We start from the raw sequence: 22291 nt of genomic DNA on the forward strand, positions 1-22291 counted from the left end.
TTCCCATTTCTCTGAGGCCAATTCTTGGAATTGTGGCAGCACGTATCCTGGCTGTAGTCTTGTCATCATGTAGTAATTTCTCCACCTGGTGTTTTAGTATATATAAAACAGCTCAATGATAAGGCTCAGAATATTATGTGCAACCCTGGAAAATGAACTAAAGGTCCTTGACTATGCTTAATGACTACATTATTATTATTTAGCTTCCTTTGACTGTTTTCCTTTGTTTCTGCGTTTCTCACTTCTCTCATTAAACTTATTGACTAAAGTTTCCACAGACACAAGGCAGGCAAAGGTCATGGTGAGGGGGCAAGCACCATAAGGTCTTGCTCCATTTCAGTAAGCACCTATAATCAAAGGAAAGCATCTCACTTTAAAATCAGATTTAGTAGTAAAAAAGTAGATCAAAATGAACTTTAGGAATTTTTTCATTGTTTTTCCTTCCTATGAAGAGTAGCCTAATGTAAGTTTTCTTTGTGAGTCTAGAATATATTTGTGAAATATTAATATTTATAGCATACTTTCACTTAGAACACTGAAAACAGTTCCTGAAGTGTATAATAATATTTTATCAAAACTATTTATGTGGTAAATAACTAATGCATAAATTAAATAAAATATGCTTTTTGTTTTCCTAGGGATCATATGAGCAAATAAAAAATTCACATTTTATAAAGTTCATGCCAATGCCCTCTTTAGAAAGAGCAATAATGTAAAACCTTAAAAATATTATTAACTCCAAAATTAAACAAATTTTCATAATTTTTCTAAATTTCATGTGGAGTACTATGAGTAAATTGAGGAAAGTCCATTACTTTTACTTCATTTGAATAACTCTATAAAATATCTAGCTCTTTTGTTTTGGTTTCAAACCACTCTATGCCAGTTGTTTGGTAACTCTGATACATAAAATGTTAAATTGTTTTTATAAAGAAACTTTTACTGGAGTATGCAAGGATATTTTATCTGGTTCACTGTAAGTTCGAAAAACATATTTTCTAGTACTTTTAGTAACATAGAATTAGTGTCAATAATGATGATCTTGTCCTTTCTGTAAAAACTCTCATGAGATATATAATTATATCAAGATTTAACAACAACAAAAAAATATGACTAGAACTCTAGGCTACCTGATTCTTAAGATATCTAATTACCATATGCACTTCTTTTAAAGTCTCAGATATCCATCAGTGTAGAAGAGTGGGAAGACACCAAAGATGCTAAAGAACAAGGTCACCACAGAAGTAACCACCGCAACTCGACATCCAGCGACCAGTCGGATCACCCGCTGCTGAGGAGGAAGAGCATGCAATGGGCCCGAAGGCTGAGCAGGAAAGGCCCCAAACATTCCGGTAGAACCGCGGAGAAAATGACCCAGCAGCGCCTGAACCTCTACAGGAGGTCAGAAAGACAAGAGCTTGCTGAACTTGTGAAAAATAGAATGAAACACTTGGGTCTTTCTACAGTGGGATATGGTATGCTCTTTACAAGTATCGCATGATGTGGGCTTGTGATTTCTTTCCCTTAGTTGGAACAGAGTCAGCTCTAATTTAATAATTTAAGAATCGCCTTTATATTTTCACAGGTCAGTTAGAAGAGACTAGTGACAGGTCTAACCTCCTAGAGATAATTATGAACATGATATTAAAAAGAGAGGATTGAAAATTTTAAATATATGCTCAGGTCTCTAGGCACCTTGTTGAACCCTACAAGAATTACTTTAATTTTAATTTTCACAAAAACTCTCCGATTTTAGAGATAGGGAAACTAAATAACTTGTTAATTAGCTTGTTAGTAGCCTGACTGAGGCTTATATCCAGTGCTGTCTGGCTCCAAAGCCTGTTTTACACACACACACACACACACACACGCACACACACACACAAACTGCATCTCATTTTAGAAGCCTGGAATAAAATAAATGTGTGGGATTGTTAAGTAACTAAATGGATAAGCTACAAATGAATGAAAATGTCTCTATAAAATGTGTTTATAGTTAGTTGTGATCCAGAAACACAGAGTCTTCAAAAGCTTTGATCTGAAGCTCAGATAGTGCTGGATATCTTACAGGTAAGTCTGAATGACTGTTCTGCTCTTACATTGATACACAATTGTAATATAGATATGCTGCATATTTGTTTAGTTGCTCAGTCATGACTGACTCTTTTGCAACTACATGGATTGTAGCCTGCCAGTCTCCTCTGTCCATATGATTTCCATGGACAAGAATACTGGAGTGGGTTGCCATTTCCTATTCCAGGGTATCTTCTCAACCCAGGATCAACCCACGTCTCCTGCATTGGCAGACAGATTCTTTACCACCGAGCCACCAGGGAAGCCCCAAGCTCTGTATTAGACACCTCTAATAACAGAAAGATTATGAAAAGAGGATTTAGAATCTCAGGGACCTCTGAACTTCTCCACTTATTCTTAATTCACAATAATTTATCCATTCAACAGATTTTATTAGGTTGCCTTCTGAGTTCCAGGCACTGGGAATAAAACAATGACCTATTCAGACAAGACCTCTGCATTTATGGAGTTTATATTCTAGTGTCAGCCAGTAGATTTGTTGTATTATTTAATTTCTCAAGGCTATTTTATTATTTATGAAAATGAAATAATAATCCTTTTGTCCTAAAGGACAAATGGGATAATGAATAGTAATATGCTTAGCCCAGAACTGGCATTCAGCTCATCCACCCATCTACTGTATGTCTAAGAACAGCATGTCTATCTGTGTTTTATATATAAAAATGTTATTTTTTTTTTTTTTTTTTTGCCCACTTCAGCAAACAAACTGTTTGCATCTTTGGGAGCGATGTCTTCACTGAGAATACATGTTGTGATACAATTATTGTTTTGCATGTTTGCTTTTTTTTTTGAGGGAAAGGAAATGTCTTACTTATCCTTTAAACTTTGTATTGCCAATCAATTTACACATTTTCTGACACATAGAAATCCAGTAACTGCATGTTGATTGCATGCACAACCAGAGTGCTTACAGATGAGAAAACAGGGTCTCAGATATAAACTATTTCCTTGGGTGACCCAACCCTAGTGTACCCTTGAGTCAGTGCTTTAACTTGTGACTTGATTCCATATCTTTTTGCGTCTCTGCTGGACCACTTATTTTTCCTACATTACTGTCAGTATTTGGTAGCACTTTACAGATTTGAAATGTTTTTACGTGCTTTGTAATAATGCATGATGACTGACTTAACCATTAGTCTTAATCTACTATGTCCTGAGTAGGTCTGGCCTGATTAAAGAGCATGAGCAGATTTCTTTTGATATATTAGATATGAGACAGAAAGGACAGGAAAAGGGAAAGTCACAGGATGACTTTTGAGGGCTCTAGCTTGAGCAACTAGTTCATAATTGTGACATTCACTGAGCTTAGAAGAAGAATATTTGAGGTGAAAATAATAAATTTAATTTGAGTGCCTGGAAGATTTCATATGGGTAATTATCCATAAGAAGCAAGACTTCTGCTGAATGGTGTTCAAGAAAAAGAAATGAGATGTGTTTATAGACTTTGACATCATCAGCCTATAGATTTTAAGTAAGGTGAGAGATGGCTTCCCCCATGGCTCAGAGGTAAAGAATCAGCCTGCAATGCAGGAGACATGGGTTCAATGGCTGGATCAGAAAGATCTCCTGGAGGAGGGCATGACAACCCACTCCAGTAGTCTTGCCTGGAGAATCCCATGGACAGAGGAGCCTAGAGGGCTACAGTCCATAAAGTTGCAAAGTCAGACACAACTGAAGCATCTTAGCATGTGTGCACACAAGGTGTAGAAGTTGATGGAATAACCCCAGGTGAATGACTACAGGAGAACTCTAGAAAATACTCACATTTCTGGAATGATGAGGGAGGAAGTATTTAAAAAAAAAAAAAGAAAAAGAAGAGGCTGAAGTGTCTATAACTGAGTTACCCAAAATATGTAGCATAGTACAATATTGGAGAAGGCAGTGGCACCCCACTCCAGTACTCTTGCCTGGAAAATCCCATGGATGGAGGAGCCTGGTAGGCTGCAGTCCATGGGGTCGCTAAGAGTCGCATACGACTGAGCAACTTCACTTTCACTTTTCACTTTCATGCATTGGAGAAGCAAATGGCAACCCACTCCAGTGTTCTTCCCTGGAGAATCCCAGGGACAGGGGGAGCCTGGTGGGCTGCCGTCTATGTGGTCACACAGAGTCGGACAAGACTGAAGCGACTTAGCAGCAGTATGATATTATGCTATCGATTGGTTATGTGATTTATCATTGAATTGATCTTTCATATCTTTTGAAGGCAGGTGAGGCCTTGTGTAGTCAGAGGCTGGTCACTTCCAGTCATGAGAAATTTTGCCTTCTACCCCAATGTGATAGAAAATTGTATTTCCTATCTGATTTATGATATAAAAACTGTTGCAATTTTGGTGTAGAGAAGAAATCATTAATAATGCAGAAAGTACAGTGATATGTCATTGCTGACCTTGGTTATGTGTCAGTTAGATAGCATGTGTGAGAGGCAGATCTGAGTAGCTTGATTAATAAATTAAGACTTGAATATAGTGGATTTCATATATTAGGGACCCCAAGGTAATAGAATTTTAATCTTCTGTCTATTGCTCCAAATTCTATTGCTTCCACTGCTAAAGTATCATGGTATAAGATGCAGGTTGAAATGTCAGTCATTTTGTCCACATTCCATCCAGGAGGAAGGAGGGTGAGGCCAGAGAAGAAAGGATTATCTCCTCAGTTAAAAAATAGTACCAAGGAGCTGCATACACCATTTCCATTATGTTCCACTGGTAAGCTGTATGCTTTGTTTTCAATGGCCTAGATCTAATATTACAGAAGACAAGACAAATGGCTATTGAGAGATAATTAGCAGTCTTTGCCAGAATGGTTATGTTTTTTACGAAATTTTATTCTGAAGGAGAGGTGGGAAATATGGAAGTAGCTGGATGAGGAAGTGAACAGGGAAGAGGGATTGTTTTATTTTTTAAGAACAAAGAGGTATGAGCATGTTTAAATAATAAGATTAAGCTACCAGTGAAGACGTTGAAAGAAAACACAGTAAAAAGAAAGCAGTTGGAGCCCTTGCGTAGATACTTGGAAGTGAAGAAAAGATGAGTGTTTTAACATGCACAAACTTGTAGGTGTTTGTCAGGAAGTTGAGTAATATTTTACATGATAGTAAGAGGTAAAATCCTTTGCTGAGAATAATGGCAAGAGTAAAAGAGTGAGTGTTTTAAAAATAAGCCAGAATGTTAGAAGTTTCAGGGGAAAGGGTATCCTTTCTGTGCAAGACTGAACTTCTTGTCTTATTCTTCATTTCTTAAATTTATAATATAGAAAATTTCAGACATGAATAAATGTAGAAAGATTAGTATGATAAACCTTGCTGTTGTTTAGCTGCTAAGTTGTGTCCTACTCTTTTGTGACCCCATGGACTGTAGCCCACCAGGCCCCTCTATCAATGGCATTTTCCAGGTAAGAACACTGGAGTGGGTAGCCATTTCCTTCTCCAGGGCTCTTCCCAACCCAGCGATTAAGCCGGTGTCTCCTGCATTGCAGGTTGGATTCCTTACCACTGAGCCACCAAAGAAGCCCTAAGGAACCTGCATATACTCATTTTTCAACAGCAGTAATTATCAGGTCAATTATTATCAGATATTGTTCCATGTATGTGCCTGGTAATTTCCTTCACATCTCATATTAATTTCAGATAAATTTCAGATCCATATATTTCAATATATACATCTATCGTTTAAGTGCTAAATTAAAAAAATATAACCACGTACCATTTTCACACTTAAAAACAATTTTAATATCATCAAGTATTCACTTAGGGTTCAAATTTCCAGTGATCTCACAAATGTCATGATTTTTTATACTTTTTATCTAAATCGGGATCAATTAAGGTCCATTCATGGAGATGGGTGACAAGTTTGTTAAGTCACTTTTAAGTTTCCCCCATCTCATATTTTTCTAACTCAGTCTATTTCTTGGAGAAACTCACTCTGTGGTTTCCTAGACTCTGAGTCTCCAGGCTTAATTGGTCCATTCTATCCCCTGCCTTTACTTTTTTTAACCATTTTTTGTTAATGATTATGAATTCCTAGACATAAATGTATTTTATGTTTTTATATGCATGTTATCAATTATTCATCATATTCTAAATTTGACCAGTGGAAGCCTCTTCAGATAGCTTCCTGGGTCCTTTTGTCATGATGTCAACCATATTTCATAGACTTGCCTTGCTCTCTGTAGGACTAAATGCTCCCCACCTAAATTAAATCATCTCTCCCAGGATCACTCAAAATGCTAATCAAATTTTAGAGATATTCATTTTGCTGCATTTGTCACTTTTTCTAAGTTTGTTGGGAGGGCTAAAAGATTAGGCAGAAGGTAGATAGGTAGACAGATAAACAATTTCACCAGTTCATCAAGAAACTTACAATTAAAATGCAGGCTACTGGGTTTTTATTTAACTTTTTCTATCCTGTAGCTGTACTTTCTGCTATGCCAAGATTAATGCTCATCAACAACAATAGAAATGATGGAATTATCAAATTCATATTGCTTTTTCACAATTTATATAAAACAGTCTCAGAATAATAATACAGTGCTCTTATTAACACTATAATTGCCAAAGCATGAATTTTTAATGTGCTCCTTATAGACTAACCCAAAGGAATGTTTATTAAAATAACTCCAAGTCTTGGAAAAGTTCTTCTTGCTGTAGTTTTACCATCAGTTGGATATCAAGTTAGACTCATTTCTGTTTTCAAGGTTTAAGAATTCTTTTCCTAAAATTTGACTTTGTTTTTTTTTTTTTAGTCATGTAAACTTTGTGCACAATTCAAAGCCAAATATTTCATACAAGTTATACTCAAAAAAATTTAACATCACTCCCCATCACTTTTACACAATCTCCTTCTTTCCTCATGAGTTACTTTTTTTAACTTTATGGTATATTCTTCCATGTATAAATATAAACTTTAAAATGTAGTTGGCAGCATGATATGTTCCTTTTTCTTTTTCCCACATTGCTTCTTCCACTTAGTGGTATATCCTGGAGATCACTGATTTAGTAGCATATAGAAATAGTTTTCTTTTTGAAGCTGTCTAGTGCTTCATTGTGTACAGGTTTAATAGTCTATTAAATGAGTCCTTCATGCCTTTTCTAATTACGAAGTCTTGCAATAAATAGGCATATGCATACGTCTTTTTGTATTTTTTCCTAGTGTACCTTTGGGATGGATATCTAAAAGTGAGATTATTGGATTAGAGATTAAATGTATATAATTTTGCTATTAGAAAAATTTTCATCCTTAAATGTGTATGATTTTGCATTTCTATCAGCAATATATGAAGGACTATTTTCCCAAAATCTTGCCAGCAGAAAAGTCGTTAGACTTTTATGTGTTTTGCCATTCTAATAGATTAAGTAGTATCTCAGTGTGCCTTCTTATTATAATGAGGTATAGCATCTTTTCATGTGATTAAGAGTCATTTTCAGTGAATTGTTTTCATTTCTGGCCAATTTTATAGATTTATTTCTGTTTTTAATAATTTAGAGGGGGCTTTCCAGGTTGCGTAGTGGTTAAAGATAAAGAATCAACCTGCCAATGCAGGAGACACAAGAGATGTAGGTTCCATTGCTGGATCAGGGGGATCCCCTGGAATAGGAGATAGCAACCCCCTCCAGTTTCTTGCCTGGGAAATCCCATGGACAGAGTAACCTGGTGGGCCACAATCCATGGTGTCGCGAAGTGTAGGACACTATTGAGCAACTGAGTACTCACACACACACACGCATTGGGTAAATTAGAACTGTGGCTACTAATTGCAGATATTTCTTTCTCAGACTAGTTTTTTCCTATACTCCTGTTATTTAATATTTTAATCTAAGTTTTAAATTGCTTAAATTATTATTGATCTATTTTGAGTAGATCAAAAGGAACTTTCTCTCTTCCAATTTAGAGGGGGATTCTTCCACATTTTTCATTACTTATTTGGTTTCACCTTTTGCATTCAAATATATGATCTATTTGGAAATTATCCTGGTATATTTGGTAGGCAAGGGAACACATTTTTGTATTTTCTAAGATAATTTTCTACATTGAGTTATATAATGTGCTGTGCTGTGCTTAGTCGCTCAGTTGTGCCCAACTCTTTGTGACCCCATGGGCTGTAGCCCACCAGGCTCCTCTGTTCATGGGGATTCTCCAGGCAAGAATACTGGAGTGGGTTGTCATGCCCTCCTCCAGGGGGTCTTCCTGATCCAGAGATCGAACCCAGGTCTCCCAAATTCCTGGTGAATTCTTTACCATCTGAGCCACCAGGGAAGCCTTTAGTTATGTGATAGCATTTACTAAAATGCACACCCCATTCCATTGATTTTTAGATCCTGCTTTTAGCAGATCTCAAATTCATACATGTTATTGTGTCTATTTCTAGACTTTCTATTGTGTTACAGTGGTCTGTCTGCCTGTTCTGACAAAAATCACCCACTGTTTTAATTTCAGTCTTTATAGTGTATTTTCATATCTGGTAGGGCTAGGGACATTTCACTCTTCTTTGTCAGTATTTGCTTAGCTATATTTAGATATTTCTTCTTCTGAATTAATTTTATAATTAACTTGTTTGTTTCAGATGAAAAGAAAGGATTATTTCCTTCTACTTTTAGTCCTTCTTCCTAGTTCTTTCAAATCCAAATTCTATTATCTAAACCCCCTCTCCTAATATGTCGTATTTCTCCCTTTCTTTTCTCTTAGTTCCTCTTCTAAGGAAATCAGGCCTCTTCCCTTAATCCTAAAACAAACACAAGTCCACATATGTGCGCACACACACTCCTTACTCCTCAATTTGTCTCCTGTGTTTTCTTTTATCTACTAATTACATTCCATGTCTTTGCATCATCACCTCATGTTTGCTCTCAGTTCACTTCTTCTCTACCCCTTTGCTGAGACACTACCAGATAGAAAGGATTCTTACTTTCCTTCATCTGTCTTCAGCAGTGTCCTTTCCCAGATCTTCTTTCTCTTTCTGAAAAATTACCAAACTTTCCAGAACAATGCTGCTTTATAAACAATACATTAGAAATGTTATTTTTATACTGTTTAAAGAAAAATTTAATTATATCTCAAATAATAGAAAATCATAAACACTGAAAAATGCTTAAAATCTAAAAAGTCACTAAATTGTTAACTTTTGACAAGTAACCTTGCTTCCTGAAGGCACAGATTATCTCTTACTTATTTTTTTTATCATGTTCAATTCCAAAAGAAAGGTAATTCTTTAAAAACAGAGGATAAATTTTTAATATTTCCTGATATAGCCTGTCTCTACAGGTTAGGTTGAAATAATGTAAATGCTTGTGCATGTTGTTGTCTAAGATCAACATATGCCTATCCTCCAAAGGACATTAGTTAGATTACAGGTATATAATCTCTTACTTGTACTTTTAAAATCCAAAATTTCTGCATACTGAATTTTTAAGTAGGTTTGACACCAAAACTTGTTTAAACACAGAAGTTGATCCAAACTGCTTGAAACTATTTGGATCTTTGATCAAATTTATTGTGAATATTCGTATGTTTGCTGCAGAAATATGAACCCTGCTGCTTCAGACCCAACTGAGAATATTACATGAAATACATTCTGTGCCCTAAATCTAAAAAAGTTACTAGTGGAGCACATCTGGCCTCAAGGGTTTGGGAGACAGAATGAGAACCTGCATATCTTGAGAAATTAACTAATGTGATGACCTACAAATTCTGCTTGTCTTTTATTGATTTTTTTTTTTTTTGGAAAATATCTTCAATATAATTTTAAAAACTTACCTCAAATTTCATGGTATTGTATACTAACTGGCCATGTGTCCTTGGATAAGTCACTGTCTCCCTGAACATCATGTTTTTTTTTAACCAACAAATAAGGTAATCAGGTTTTCCCAAAGAGATGTGATATAAAATAATAGAATGCAAAGGACAAAAGATTCTTCAATCTATAAGCTGTACTATAGATATACATATACAATCATTATTTTGTGTTAATAACTGGCATCATTCTTCAACAATTTCTTTGGCTCTGATACTCACTAAAATTATTCTTAATAACTATTGAAATATTCTTAACTATTAAAATGACACACTAAATATTTGATATTTATATAGTTTATATATATAGTTATATATTACATATATATAATTATATAGTTTATATATTATATAAATGTATTTGCCATTATAAATTGGCAAGTAAGTGTCCCTGGTATGACCAGTGCTGCAGGTTCTGATTTTGACGTGGATCCCTTTGTTTCATACTGTTAGTAAACAAAGGAACGTCAATGGGGGAAAAAAGAAATTCTTTTAAGTGACAGAGGTAACTACTAGTTAGATGTGGCTTTCATTACATCCATCAGGAAGCCTTAGTTTCTATGTTAAATAAGTTTATAATTTGCCTGAAATAATTAACAGATTAAGCAAGAGCTGGTTTTTATAGTTATCATGGTGACTTTAATTCTTAGTCATTCTCTTCTTTATGGGATAGAAACAGGCAAAATCAATAAGAAAGAATTGTTATTCCCACCCAAACCTAAGATATATATTGTGATGGTGGTAGCAGTAATAGTAATAATAATATCCTCAACTTCTATTTTCAGACTCTTTTATAAATCATTGATCATTTTCATGTGTTTTCATTAAAAATTCCCCCAAATTCTAATCAATAGGTCAAGTACATTTTTTAGTAAAAGATTATAAATTTGTCCTGAAACATATTACCAAAAAGGGAAAGGCACCAAAGTTAGACATTTTTCTGAAATATTTTACAACATTTAGCACATGGGAGGAATAATATAAGTATCTGAAGTGAAGTGAAGTGAAGTCACTCAGTCGTGTCCGACTATTTGCGACCCCATGGATAGTAGCCTACTGGGCTCTGCCGTCCATGGGATTTTCCAGGCAAGAATACTGGAGTGGGCTGCCATTTCCTTCTCCAGGGGATCTTCCCAACCCAGGGATCGAACCCAGGTCTCCTCCATTGCAGACAGACGCTTTACCGTCTGAGCCACCAGGAAAGCCAATATAAGTATCTGAGATCACTATAATGATGTAAGTAATAATTTATTATTTCAAAAGAAACTGACAGATACTGAATTTTTACTGTTTTGTGAAATATATAATTTACCATTTCCCAGTATGAGTAAAATATATTGATATGTACAATCATTATACTGCCAGTATAGATTTCCAGAAAAGGATGATTTTATGTTATTCTGTATTTCCAGAACTGACCCATTCTCACAAGGAGGCAGACACAGGAGGATAAAACCAGGGGTTTTATGTTAATCTCATTCTGTATATGGAATGTTAATAGAAAGAAACAAACTCAGCAGTTTCCTTAATAGATAAAGTAATGAAGCTTTCAAAAGAGGTAACTGCTGAGCTGATAACTGATTTATGGTAAACGCAATTATTTCTGCAATGAATTTTCTATACCTCCGTAAAGTAAAACTGTAAAGTTTTGTTTCATGGAGTTGTATCATGACCTTCCCAGAACATTAATTTCTCAATGATGTCGATATTTTTACATAATTTAACTCCACGGTTAACTTAATTGCACTTAATAATACATGCATTTTATCCTTACACCTGGAAATCAAATATTGTGCTTTGGCATATGTCTAAGAAAAATGTGGACATTTGAATAAAATAAAATATTTTTGTCATTGAGAAAAAATTTAATTAGTTGAATGAACATTTTACTTTCAACAGTTTATGATTTCAGCATTTTATTATGAGTTTGTATAAATAGTCAATGAGAGCAAAAATGAGCTTTCTAAATGCATTGAAACAACAAGAAGAAGTTTCCAATTATGATGATTGTTTATAGCCTCAATTTAAACAACTAGAAAAAAAATAAACCAATAGTGTACAGGTGTTGGAAAAAATCAGCATATAATTTTGTTACCCGAGAAAAGGTTAACAAATGATTTAGGCCTTTTACAATCTGAAAGTCATATAAATGGACCCCAAACAAGAAAATATGACCAGTACCAGTAGAAAAAATATCAGTCAACAGAAACAGATTCATAAAATATGAATATTGAGGTAGTTATTATAATACAATATGATCTATATGTTCAACATGGTAGAGGAAAACAGAATAATAAGGAGAAAAATTGAAGACATGAAGCTCATATAGGTTAGAATTTGTAATACTTTACTTTTCCATATTTTACTTGGAAAAATATATATTTTCCAAGTAAAATGCATATTGCATGGGATTTACATAAAAATAGCTACTGCAGAATAAAAACATCAATGAACATAAAGTCATAGCAATAGACTATCCAAAATGCAGAATAAAGAAGAAAAGAAAAAGTAAAAGGCTTGAAAAAGTGGTGCTAGCTGCATGTGGTATAATATGGAGTAATTTCATAATTGGAATAACAGGAGGAAGAGAATGCATATTTGAAGAACTAATGATCAACATTTTTTGTCCAAATTTGGTGGGAACTCTATTCAAGATCCCAGAAGCTCAGTGAAGCTCAAACAATATAAATATAACAAATAAAATAATGCCAAGACACAATATAAAAAAATTGCTGGAAGTCAATGATAAAATACCTCAAAAAGTGCAGAAGGAAAAAAGACATTTCATAAGGAAGAGACAAACATAAGGACAGTAGAGACCTTCATGTCAGAAACTTCTCAAACCAAATCACAACTGAGAAACTTGTTTCTAGTACTGAAAAAAATAGTCTACCTAATACACTATACATAGTAAAAATATGTTTCTGAACTAAAAGCAAATAAGGACAGGTTTAAAAAACAAAAGCTGAGAAAATTTGTCAACAACAGCTTGCAGGATGAAAGAAATTGTTAAAAGAAATTCTTAAGACAGAAGAAAAATAATGCCAGTGGAACTATAGATCTAAACAAAATAAGTAAGCATATGGGCAAATGTAAAAGATACATTTCTATTTTAAAAATTTTGTTCAAAAATTATTTACCATTTATGACAAACACTGTAAGGTTTATAATATATATATAGAAGCAAAAAAAAGTGTGGCAATAATAAATAATAAGGAAGAAATAGAATATAGTAAAGTTGTTAAGGGCTTCCCAGTTGGTGTTATTGTTAAAGAACCTGCATGCAAATGCAGGAGACATAAGAGATATGGATTCAATCCCTGGTTGGGGAAGATCCCCTGGAGGAGCACATGCAGCTCACTCCAGTACACTTGCCTGGAAAATCACATGGACAGAGGAGCCTGAAGGCACAGTTCATAGGGTTGCAAAGAGTCAGACATGACTGGAGTGACTTAGCACACACGCAAGTTTGTAAAATTACATGTAAAGTGATGTGCTATTTAAGAGTAGACACTGAAAAATTAAAGCTGTGTATTTTAAGACCTGGAGCAAGGGACAGGAAATGGTAGCATGCCAGTTTTGGGAAAAAATAAAAGTAATCATTCTTACTGATATTTGCCTTTTCTATGGCTGCCTCCACTTTCCAGTTGAAAAAGTTTAAGTACAGCAGAGCTCATATGGCCTGAAAAGTCTGAAATATTAACTATTTGGTTCTTTTAAAAGCAATTGCCAACCAATGACCTAGAGAAGCTACAAAAAAGGAAAACAAAGAGATATAACTGATAACCAATGTTTCAAATAAAATGGAATGATTATAAGAAGAACTGTGTAAAACTTCAATTAATCCAAAGAAGGCAGAGAAAAAAGAAAGAGGCACAAAGAACATCTGGAACAAGTGAAATACAACTGCAAGATGGTAGATTTAAATCCTACTATATTGATACTTCATACCAGGGAAGCCTGTTGTGCTGCAGTCCACGGGGTATCAAAGATATGCACGTGACAGCAACAATATTAATATTTATATTACATATAGATGGATTAAACATTTCAACTATCTTCCCTGGTGGCTCAGAGCTTAAATGTCTGCCTCCAATGCAGGAGACCCGGGTTTGATCCCTGGGTCAAGAAGATCCCCTGGAAAAGGAAATGGCAACCCACTCCAGTATCTTGCCTGCAGAATCCCATGGACGGAGGAGCCTTGTAGGCTACTGTCCACAGGGTTGCAAAGAGTCGGACACAACTGAGCAACTTCACTTTCACTTTTCAAACATTTCATTTAAGAGGCAGAAGTCATCAGATGGGATTAAAAGAAGCAATACCCAGCTTTATGTTGTCCAAAAGAAACACTTAAAATGTAAAGAAAGAAATAGATTAAAAGTAAAAGCATATAATTATATTTTATGTAATCACGATTCTAAGGAAAACTTGAATGACTGCATTAATATTCAAGTAGATCCATGCAACAGCTTGGATACTCAACAAAAAGATTTCACGAAGGGAAGAAAAAGCCTTACAGAAACACACTGTAAGATCCTAGCAGAGTGAATGTTTCTAGAAATCAGTGATTCTAAAGTTGGGGCATGAAAGGAAGGAATTAACTGCAAAAGGTCAGGAGGGAACTTTTTGTCATTATAGAAATGTTCTATGTCATAATTATGGTAAAGGTTGCATTATTCTATACAGTGTCAAAACTCATTGCATGTGCATTTGGAATTAGTGAATTTCAACAAAATGTTAATGAATATCCTAAGATAACTCAAATAAGATGCTTAAAATCATATAGAATGTTTACAGCTAACTTGTTATAGGTGAATCTGTAGACTTGGCCTGTCTTGTTCATTGTTGTCTCCAGATTTAGGATTATTTGTGACTAATCATACCTGAAAGTGAAAGTGAAATTCACTCAGTTGTGTCTCTTTGTGACCCCATGGACTGTACCCCACCAGGCTCCTCTGTCCATAGAATTCTCCAGGCAAGAATACTGGAGTGGGTAGCCATTCCCTTCTCCGGGGCATCTTCCCAACCCAGGGACTGAACTCAAGTTTCCCACATTGCAGGCAGATTCTTTACCATCTGAGCCACCAGGGAAGCACAATCATGACTAGTTAACATTATTAAATGAGCAAACTGGAGAACAAAATAACAAAAATCATGTGATAAATTATGAACAACTAATGATAAAAATGCCTCCTGTAAGTCATTTGGGAGTACTAGAGGATGGCAGCAAAATTGAAAACCACACTTATTTTTAAATCAGATAATATGTTCAATACATTTTTCTTCAATCTCAGATATTACTTCAGGTGAAGTACCTTTAAGCTTAAAGTAGTATGCGTGCTCAGTTGCTGAGTCGTGTCTGACTCTTTGTGACCCCATGGACTGGACTGTAGCCCACCAGGCTCCTCTGTCCATGGGATTTCCCAGGCAAGAATACTGGAGTGGGTTGCCATTCCCTCCTTTAGGGCATCTGCCTGACTGTCTCCTGCATGGACAGATGGGTTCCTTACCGCTGAAGCACTTGGGAAATTCTTAAAGTAGTATATTTAACAATTAAAATGAAAATAAATAAATAAGGTCTTTCCAAAACCTTTTGGAATTTGTACAGAAGTGTATTTATTTTACTTTTTCATGTTATCAACTAGATGGTAGTTGAGAGCCAAATGAGGTGGAGATTTTCTAATGACCTGTTATGTTTCAGGGCATCATGCTTCAGTCTCCAGGATGCAGTATTAACTGCTGTTATTTTGTTTAGCCTATGTGAAAATTCATACAAAGGAGAAATTTTTCAAGAAGAATACATACATTAAAATTGTTTTCTGTATAAAAAAAGGATTCTGGTAATCTCCTGCCAGTACAATATGCTTTGAGGTAAAATCACACCTTATTTGGAGTAAGCTTGTCATATACTCATTGGAATTCCAAGCTCCAGCATTTTAAATTAGCCGAAACCATACACCCCCTAGTATGATTGGCAGATTTAGCAAAAAGAAATATAGGATGCCTAGTTAATTTGAATTTCAGATAAACAACAAATGATGTTTAGTACAAGCATGTTACATTCAATATATGGTATATAAATATGCTTAAACTTGTTCATTTTTAGTCTGAATTTCAGATTTCACAGGGCATTCTCTATTTTGCCTGGCAACCTTACCCCCATGGCAGGATACAATTCCTTGTGTCTTCCTTGGGGTTATGCAATTGAATATATTCCTTTATTTGAATATTAATTTGAAAATCTCATGATTATAATAATTTTACTGGCAAACTTACTGGAGGCTTCAATTATATTGCATTTTAACTGCCTTGTAAGATAAGAATTTTTATTTATAGACTTAAAAATGTCACATCTGCATATCAACTTGAAAGATCATAACTGAAAATACTATCTTTCACAGTCCAATGACAGGTTTCTAGTTAGAAGCACGTTGTGGTAGATATTATTTTATGAAAATAATATATATTTTCCAGTGTAGAAAATTATTAGAATCATATGTATTGGCCTAAAAATTATCTTTAATTTTATGCAGTTATTTTCATGTTGATGTATCTCTATTGGTATGAAATATAGTTTTAGATTTTTGGATGAAACTGGAAAATTTAATACCACTTTTAGGAGCCAAGCTTATCTTAACCGAAGTAGCTAGAGAGGACTACGGCTCTAGAGCAGGTTTTGATACAGTGCCCTTCCAGCTTAAAATCTTTACCCTTGGGAGGATTAATATTTATTGACTATGTATCCGCAAGCCTCTGTATTTACACCTTCTCATAGCCTTGGAAACTATAAAACCTCAATCCCAAAAATGTTTTCTTTTCCTTTCCAATGTCAAGTCAACTCTCCAAACTTGAAGTCTGATGATGTCTTCAGAGTGAATTGACAAAACTTAGAGGGCATAGCTGTTTATTTTTAGAATATGAATTGTTTTAGGGAAAAAGCAAATGATCCAGTGGTACATTCCCCTTGAAACTTACAGTTAAATCTGATCCACAGAACTCTGCATTCTTCCAGAATACTACCATTTTATATCAGACATATTATGTAAGGAAGTCAAATGTACTTAGGGTTTTCAAGCTATTTAGATACATATCTGTTGTGTTTTTTAAAACACAATGTCATTAGATGATTTTTTCTGCAGTATTTTCCATATGAATGCTCCTGTCTGGGATGGCCATCTATAACCACAATTTTTTATAATTATTAAAGCATAGCAAATCAAGTAAACATCTTGTCTAGCCATTTCTGTAATAGAAATACTTTTTTAGACTTAAAAAAAGCATTAGCGTAATAGCTTACAAGGTAGCTTTTAACTGTGGTTGTTGTGAACAGAATTAGATACTTTATTTTTTAACATCTATTAGAACAAAAAATGAGTACCTGTCAGATATTTCCAGTGACAGTAATTTGAAAATAGTCGAAGTTATATAAACAGTCATGCTGTGAGAAAAACTGTAGCAAGTTATTATTGACAGCTATGTGGTTTGAAGGTAAGATGCTCTGCAATAATTCCCATAATTTTCTGTAAGTGGTATAACTAACTTGGCATTTATTTATCTTCTAGATGAAATGAATGATCATCAAAATACTCTCTCCTACATCCTGATAAACCCATCTCCAGACACCAGACTGGAGCTGAATGATGTTGTGTAAGTTGATGTAGCTTACATAAGGCCTGTATTTTCAGAAAACCACAGATTTATTTAGCTTTATATTTTTATTTCCCCATAAAGCCTCATATTATTCTTGTGATATAAATACTTAGAAAATCAGAGTCTAATTTTGGTGTTCAGTAAACAAATGCATTTTGTGCACTGCATTGTGTATTGCTGTGTGTCGTACTATACAAAAGCATCATAGGATGGTAGAGGTATAGAAGACAGCTTGAATTTTGTTTTCAATATACTGAGCACATATACATTTGGACAAATGATAGAAAATCTGTGGAATAAAAAGAAGAAAGAAGTTCAAAGGAAAACCTAAAATATCCCACACTAGCTAATTCTAAATCCCTTAGACTTTTCAAAGCCAAGGTAAAATTGGTCAAAATCTTTATTAGGAAGGGATCTATGGTAGTAATTTGTATTATGCATGTTTATAAAAGTGTTAAAGTGCTGCTTTAAAAGTGTGATCTATATAGCATGACTTTGTCACAAGAGTTAGATCAGATCAGATCAGTCGCTCAGTCGTGTCCGACTCTTTGCGACCCCATGAATCGCAGCACGCCAGGCCTCCCTGTCTATCACCGACTCCTGGAGTTCACTGAGACGCATGTCCATCGAGTCAGTGATGTATTCCAGCCATCTCATCCTCTGTCGTCCCCTTCTCCTCTTGCCCCCAATCCCTCCCAGCATCAGAGTCTTTTCCAATGAATCAACTCTTCACATGAGGTGGCCAAAGTACTGGAGTTTCAGTAGCATCATTCCTTCCAAAGAAATCCCAGGGCTGATCTCCTTCAGAATGGACTGGTTGGATCTCCTTGCAGTCCAAGGGACCCTCAAGAGTCTTGTCCAACACCACAGTTCAAAAGCATCAATTCTTCGGCGCTCAGCTTTCTTCACAGTCCAACTCTCACATCCATACATGACCACAGGAAAAACCATAGCCTTGACTAGACGGACCTTTGTTGGCAAAGTAATGTCTCTGCTTTTGAATATGCTATCTAGGTTAGTCATAACTTTCCTTCCAAGGAGTAAGCGTCTTTTAATTTCATGGCTGCAGTCACCATCTGTAGTGATTATGGAGCCCAGAAAAATAAAGTCTGACACTGTTTCCACTGTTTCCCTATCTATTTCCCATGAAGTGATGGGACCGGATGCCATGATCTTCGTTTTCTGAGCTTTAAGCCAACTTTTTCACTCTCCACTTTCCCTTTCATCAAGAGGCTATTTAGTTCCTCTTCACTTTCTGCCATAAGGGTGGTGTCATCTGCATATCTGAGGTTATTGATATTTCTCCCGGCAATCTTGATTCCAGCTTGTGTTTCTTCCAGTCCAGCGTTTCTCATGATGTACTCTGCATATAAGTTAAATAAACAGGGTGGCAATATACAGCCTTGACGAACTCCTTTTCCTATTTGGAACCAGTCTGTTGTTCCATGTCCAGTTCTAACTGTTGCTTCCTGATCTGCATACAAATTTCTCAAGAGGCAGATCAGGTGGTCTGGTATTCCCATCTCTTTCAGAATTTCCCACAGTTTATTGTGATCCACACAGTCAAAGGCTTTGGCATAGTCAATAAAGCAGAAATAGATGCTTTTCTGGAACTCTCTTGCTTTTTCCATGATCCAGCAGATGGTGGCAAGTTGATCTCTGGTTCCTTTGCCTTTTCTAAAACCAGCTTGAACGTCTGGAAGTTCACGGTTCACATATTGCTGAAGCCTGGCTTGGAAAATTTTGAGCATTACTTTACTAGCGTGTGAGATGAGTGCAATTGTGTGGTCGTTTGAGCATTCTTTGGCATTGCCTTTCTTTGGGATTGGAATGAAAACTGACCTTTTCCAGTCCTGTGGCCACTGCTGAGTTGTCCAAATTTGGTGGCATATTGAGTGCGGCACTTTAACAGCATCATCTTTCAGGATTTGGAATAGCTCAACTGGAATTCCATCACCTCCACCAGCTTTGTTCATAGTGATGCTTTCTAAGGCCCACTTGACTTCACATTCCAGGATGTCTGGCTCTAGGTCATTGATCACACCATCGTGATTATCTGGGTCATGAAGATCTTTTTTGTACAGCTCTTCTGTGTATTCTGGCTATCTCTTCTTAATATCTTCTGCTTCTGTTAGGTCCATACCATTTCTGTCCTTTATCGAGCCCATCTTTGCATGAAATGTTCCTTTGGTATCTCTGATTTTCTTGAAGAGATCCCTAGTCTTTCCCATCCTGTTGTTTTCCTCTATTTCTTTGCATTGATCGCTGAAGAAGGCTCTCTTATCTCTTCTTGCTATTCTTTGGAACTCTGCACTCAGATGTTTATATCTTTCCTTTTCTCCTTTGCTTTTCCCTTCTCTTCTTTTCACAGCTGTTTGTAAGGCCTCCCCAGACAGCCATTTTGCTTTTTTGCATTTCTTTTCCATGGTGATGGTCTTGATCCCTGTCTCCTGTACAATGTCACAAACCTCATTCCATAGTTCATCAGGCACTCTATCTATCAGATCTAGGCCCGTAAATCTACTTCTCACTTCCACTGTATAATCATAAGGGATTTGATTTAGGTCATACCTGAATGGTCTAGTGATTTTCCCTTTCTTCACAAGAGTTAAGCATGGATTAAATGAGATAGTGTTTTTCTAAACTCAGGAAAGAAGGCATCATTGTGAGTTACTCTGATTATAAAGATGGAGGACTTGAACTAGACTCTTAGGGTAGATAGGATTTGTGCAGGTGGAGAGGAGAGATCATTCCAGAACATGGAGGTGGCTTGAGAAAATGCAGTACCTAGGCATCACATAATGTGTGCCAGCTGGCAATACTACAGAGCCTAGTGTGACCAGAGTAAAAGCTTTGTATTGTTAGCATTTGCATTGCTAATAACTAGTTAAACATGATATTCAGTTCAGTTCAGTCACTCAGTTGAGTCCAACTCTTTGTGACCCCATGGACTGCAGCACGCCAGGCTTCCCTGTCCATCACCAACTCCTGGAGCCAACTCAAACTCTATTGAGTCTATTGAGTCGGTGATGCCATCCAACCACATCACCCTCTGTTATCCCTTTCTCCTCCTGCCTTCAGTCTTTCCCAGCATCAGGGTCTTTTCAAATGAGTCAGTTCTTCACAGTATTGGAAGCATATTAAACCTGATTTTGGAAGGACCTTAGATTAGAAAATAAAGAATTTATACTCAATCTTCTAGGTAATAAGAGCACTTGGTTATATGAGCAAGAAAGCAGCACAATTTTAGAAAAGTCATTTTGACAGCTGTTGATGTAAGCCTAGGAAAGAAATTCCTTATGAGAAGCTGCCCCCAAGATCCAGGGTTCTAAGGTGTTTCTAGACCAAGGCCTGCTTACACAAGGTAGTTAACTCCAGATTGTATTAGTGACGTAAAACCAATGCCAAAGATTCAAAAGAATTGGTGGGTGTTAGGTCCACAGGATGTGTATGCCTATAACCAGGAAAATAAGCAATAAGGCCAGTGACTAGGAAGTGTGAGGACATTCTGTGATGCAGAGCATAAAGTGGATCCATGCCAAGTGGTTTAGAACTAAAGTTGGTATTAACAATATGCTACCAGTTAGAAGCTTACTTGTAGATGTTGCCAGTTTTCTGGGAGATTTCAGCTGGGATTGAAAGGGTTCATTTTTCTTTTTCTTCTTTTTTTGAAAGAGCTGTCTAGGAAGCAATGGAATTGATTGGCAGGATGGAGATAAGATTCTGTCATAACATCTGGATGAGGGTTGTAAAGGCAAAAGCCTATGGAATAAATTTATGGAGGCCAAGTGTAAAACTTGTTCATTGTTCTGGGAATTGGAAAATAATGGCTCTCACATGGTTTTAAGAGTTAGAATCTATGTGGTTGCAAACAAAAAAAAATTACTCTTTAACTGAAACAAGTTAAGATGGTGAGGCACTTTTCCAAGCAGAAAAGAGAAGTCTTTGGGTGAGGAGGAGAGAGAGATGAGGAGCTGGGGTTTCGATGCATTGTTCAATGCGCTAATAAAAATACCTAGAAAGCTTAGGGGGATATAGTTCTGAGCTTTGGAAAGAAGCTAGTTCTACGTAGAATTTAGTTATTTTTTCATCTTCTAAATGAATGAAACTTAAAAGAATTATTTTTTTAAAAGATAAGATACTTAAAGAAGAAAAAGAAGAATGAATGTTGGCCTATTGAGTAGTAGTACTCAGTTTTAGGGCCAAAAGACGAATGTGCTTCAAAAACTTCTCAGAAAAATAACATCAGCAGAAGTAACTCTGACCCAAAATCAGTGTGAAAGGATTTTATATAAGGCATCAAAGATACAGCTAGCAAGTATAATAATGTCTTTTTTTTTCCTTTTTGCCATCTGATAGTTAACATATTAGAACTTTGAGGAATCAGATGATGATAATTCCAGCTGCTAATTGTCTTAAGGCAGCTGTTATATCCAGTAGTGATAATGAATTTATGGAGCACTTTAAGTTAGATGAAAATATCTTATTTGTGATGCACCTGGCTTTCAACTGTGCATTCTGGAGACTGCACTTCGTATGTAATTAAAATATGATAAAACTGCTCTGTTTTTCTTGTGTCCATATTTACACATATCTTTCCTCCTTTGATCCATAAAATCAGGCAATTTTTATTAGTTATCCAGTCTGGCATGTAGTCCCAACTTTTGTATGCCTCTTTTTCAAAGTTTCAATTATACATATATTTTTAAATTAATCATACCTTATTTTGATTTCATAACAAGTCATAAGTTTTTTGAGAC

At 35.7% G+C, this 22291-nt stretch overlaps 1 protein-coding gene across 9 annotated transcripts in view; it reads left to right on the forward strand.

Moving 5' to 3' along the window:
• Window positions 1–22291, forward strand: part of KCNT2 (potassium sodium-activated channel subfamily T member 2) — a 433505-nt gene that overhangs the window by 405114 nt on the left and 6100 nt on the right. For 8 of the 9 annotated variants that reach the window (XM_027564397.1, XM_027564399.1, XM_027564402.1 and 5 more), the window contains 2 exons: window positions 1175–1475; window positions 17444–17528. In XM_027564397.1, coding sequence (XP_027420198.1) covers window positions 1175–1475; window positions 17444–17528 — 386 coding nt within the window. Of the gene's footprint in view, window positions 1–1174; window positions 1476–17443; window positions 17532–22291 lie in introns of those variants that run through there. The other variant, XM_027564405.1, reaches the window with a different exon arrangement.

The sequence above is a fragment of the Bos indicus x Bos taurus genome, chromosome 16 (genome assembly GCF_003369695.1).
Source record: "Bos indicus x Bos taurus breed Angus x Brahman F1 hybrid chromosome 16, Bos_hybrid_MaternalHap_v2.0, whole genome shotgun sequence".
NCBI lineage: Eukaryota > Metazoa > Chordata > Mammalia > Artiodactyla > Bovidae > Bos > Bos indicus x Bos taurus.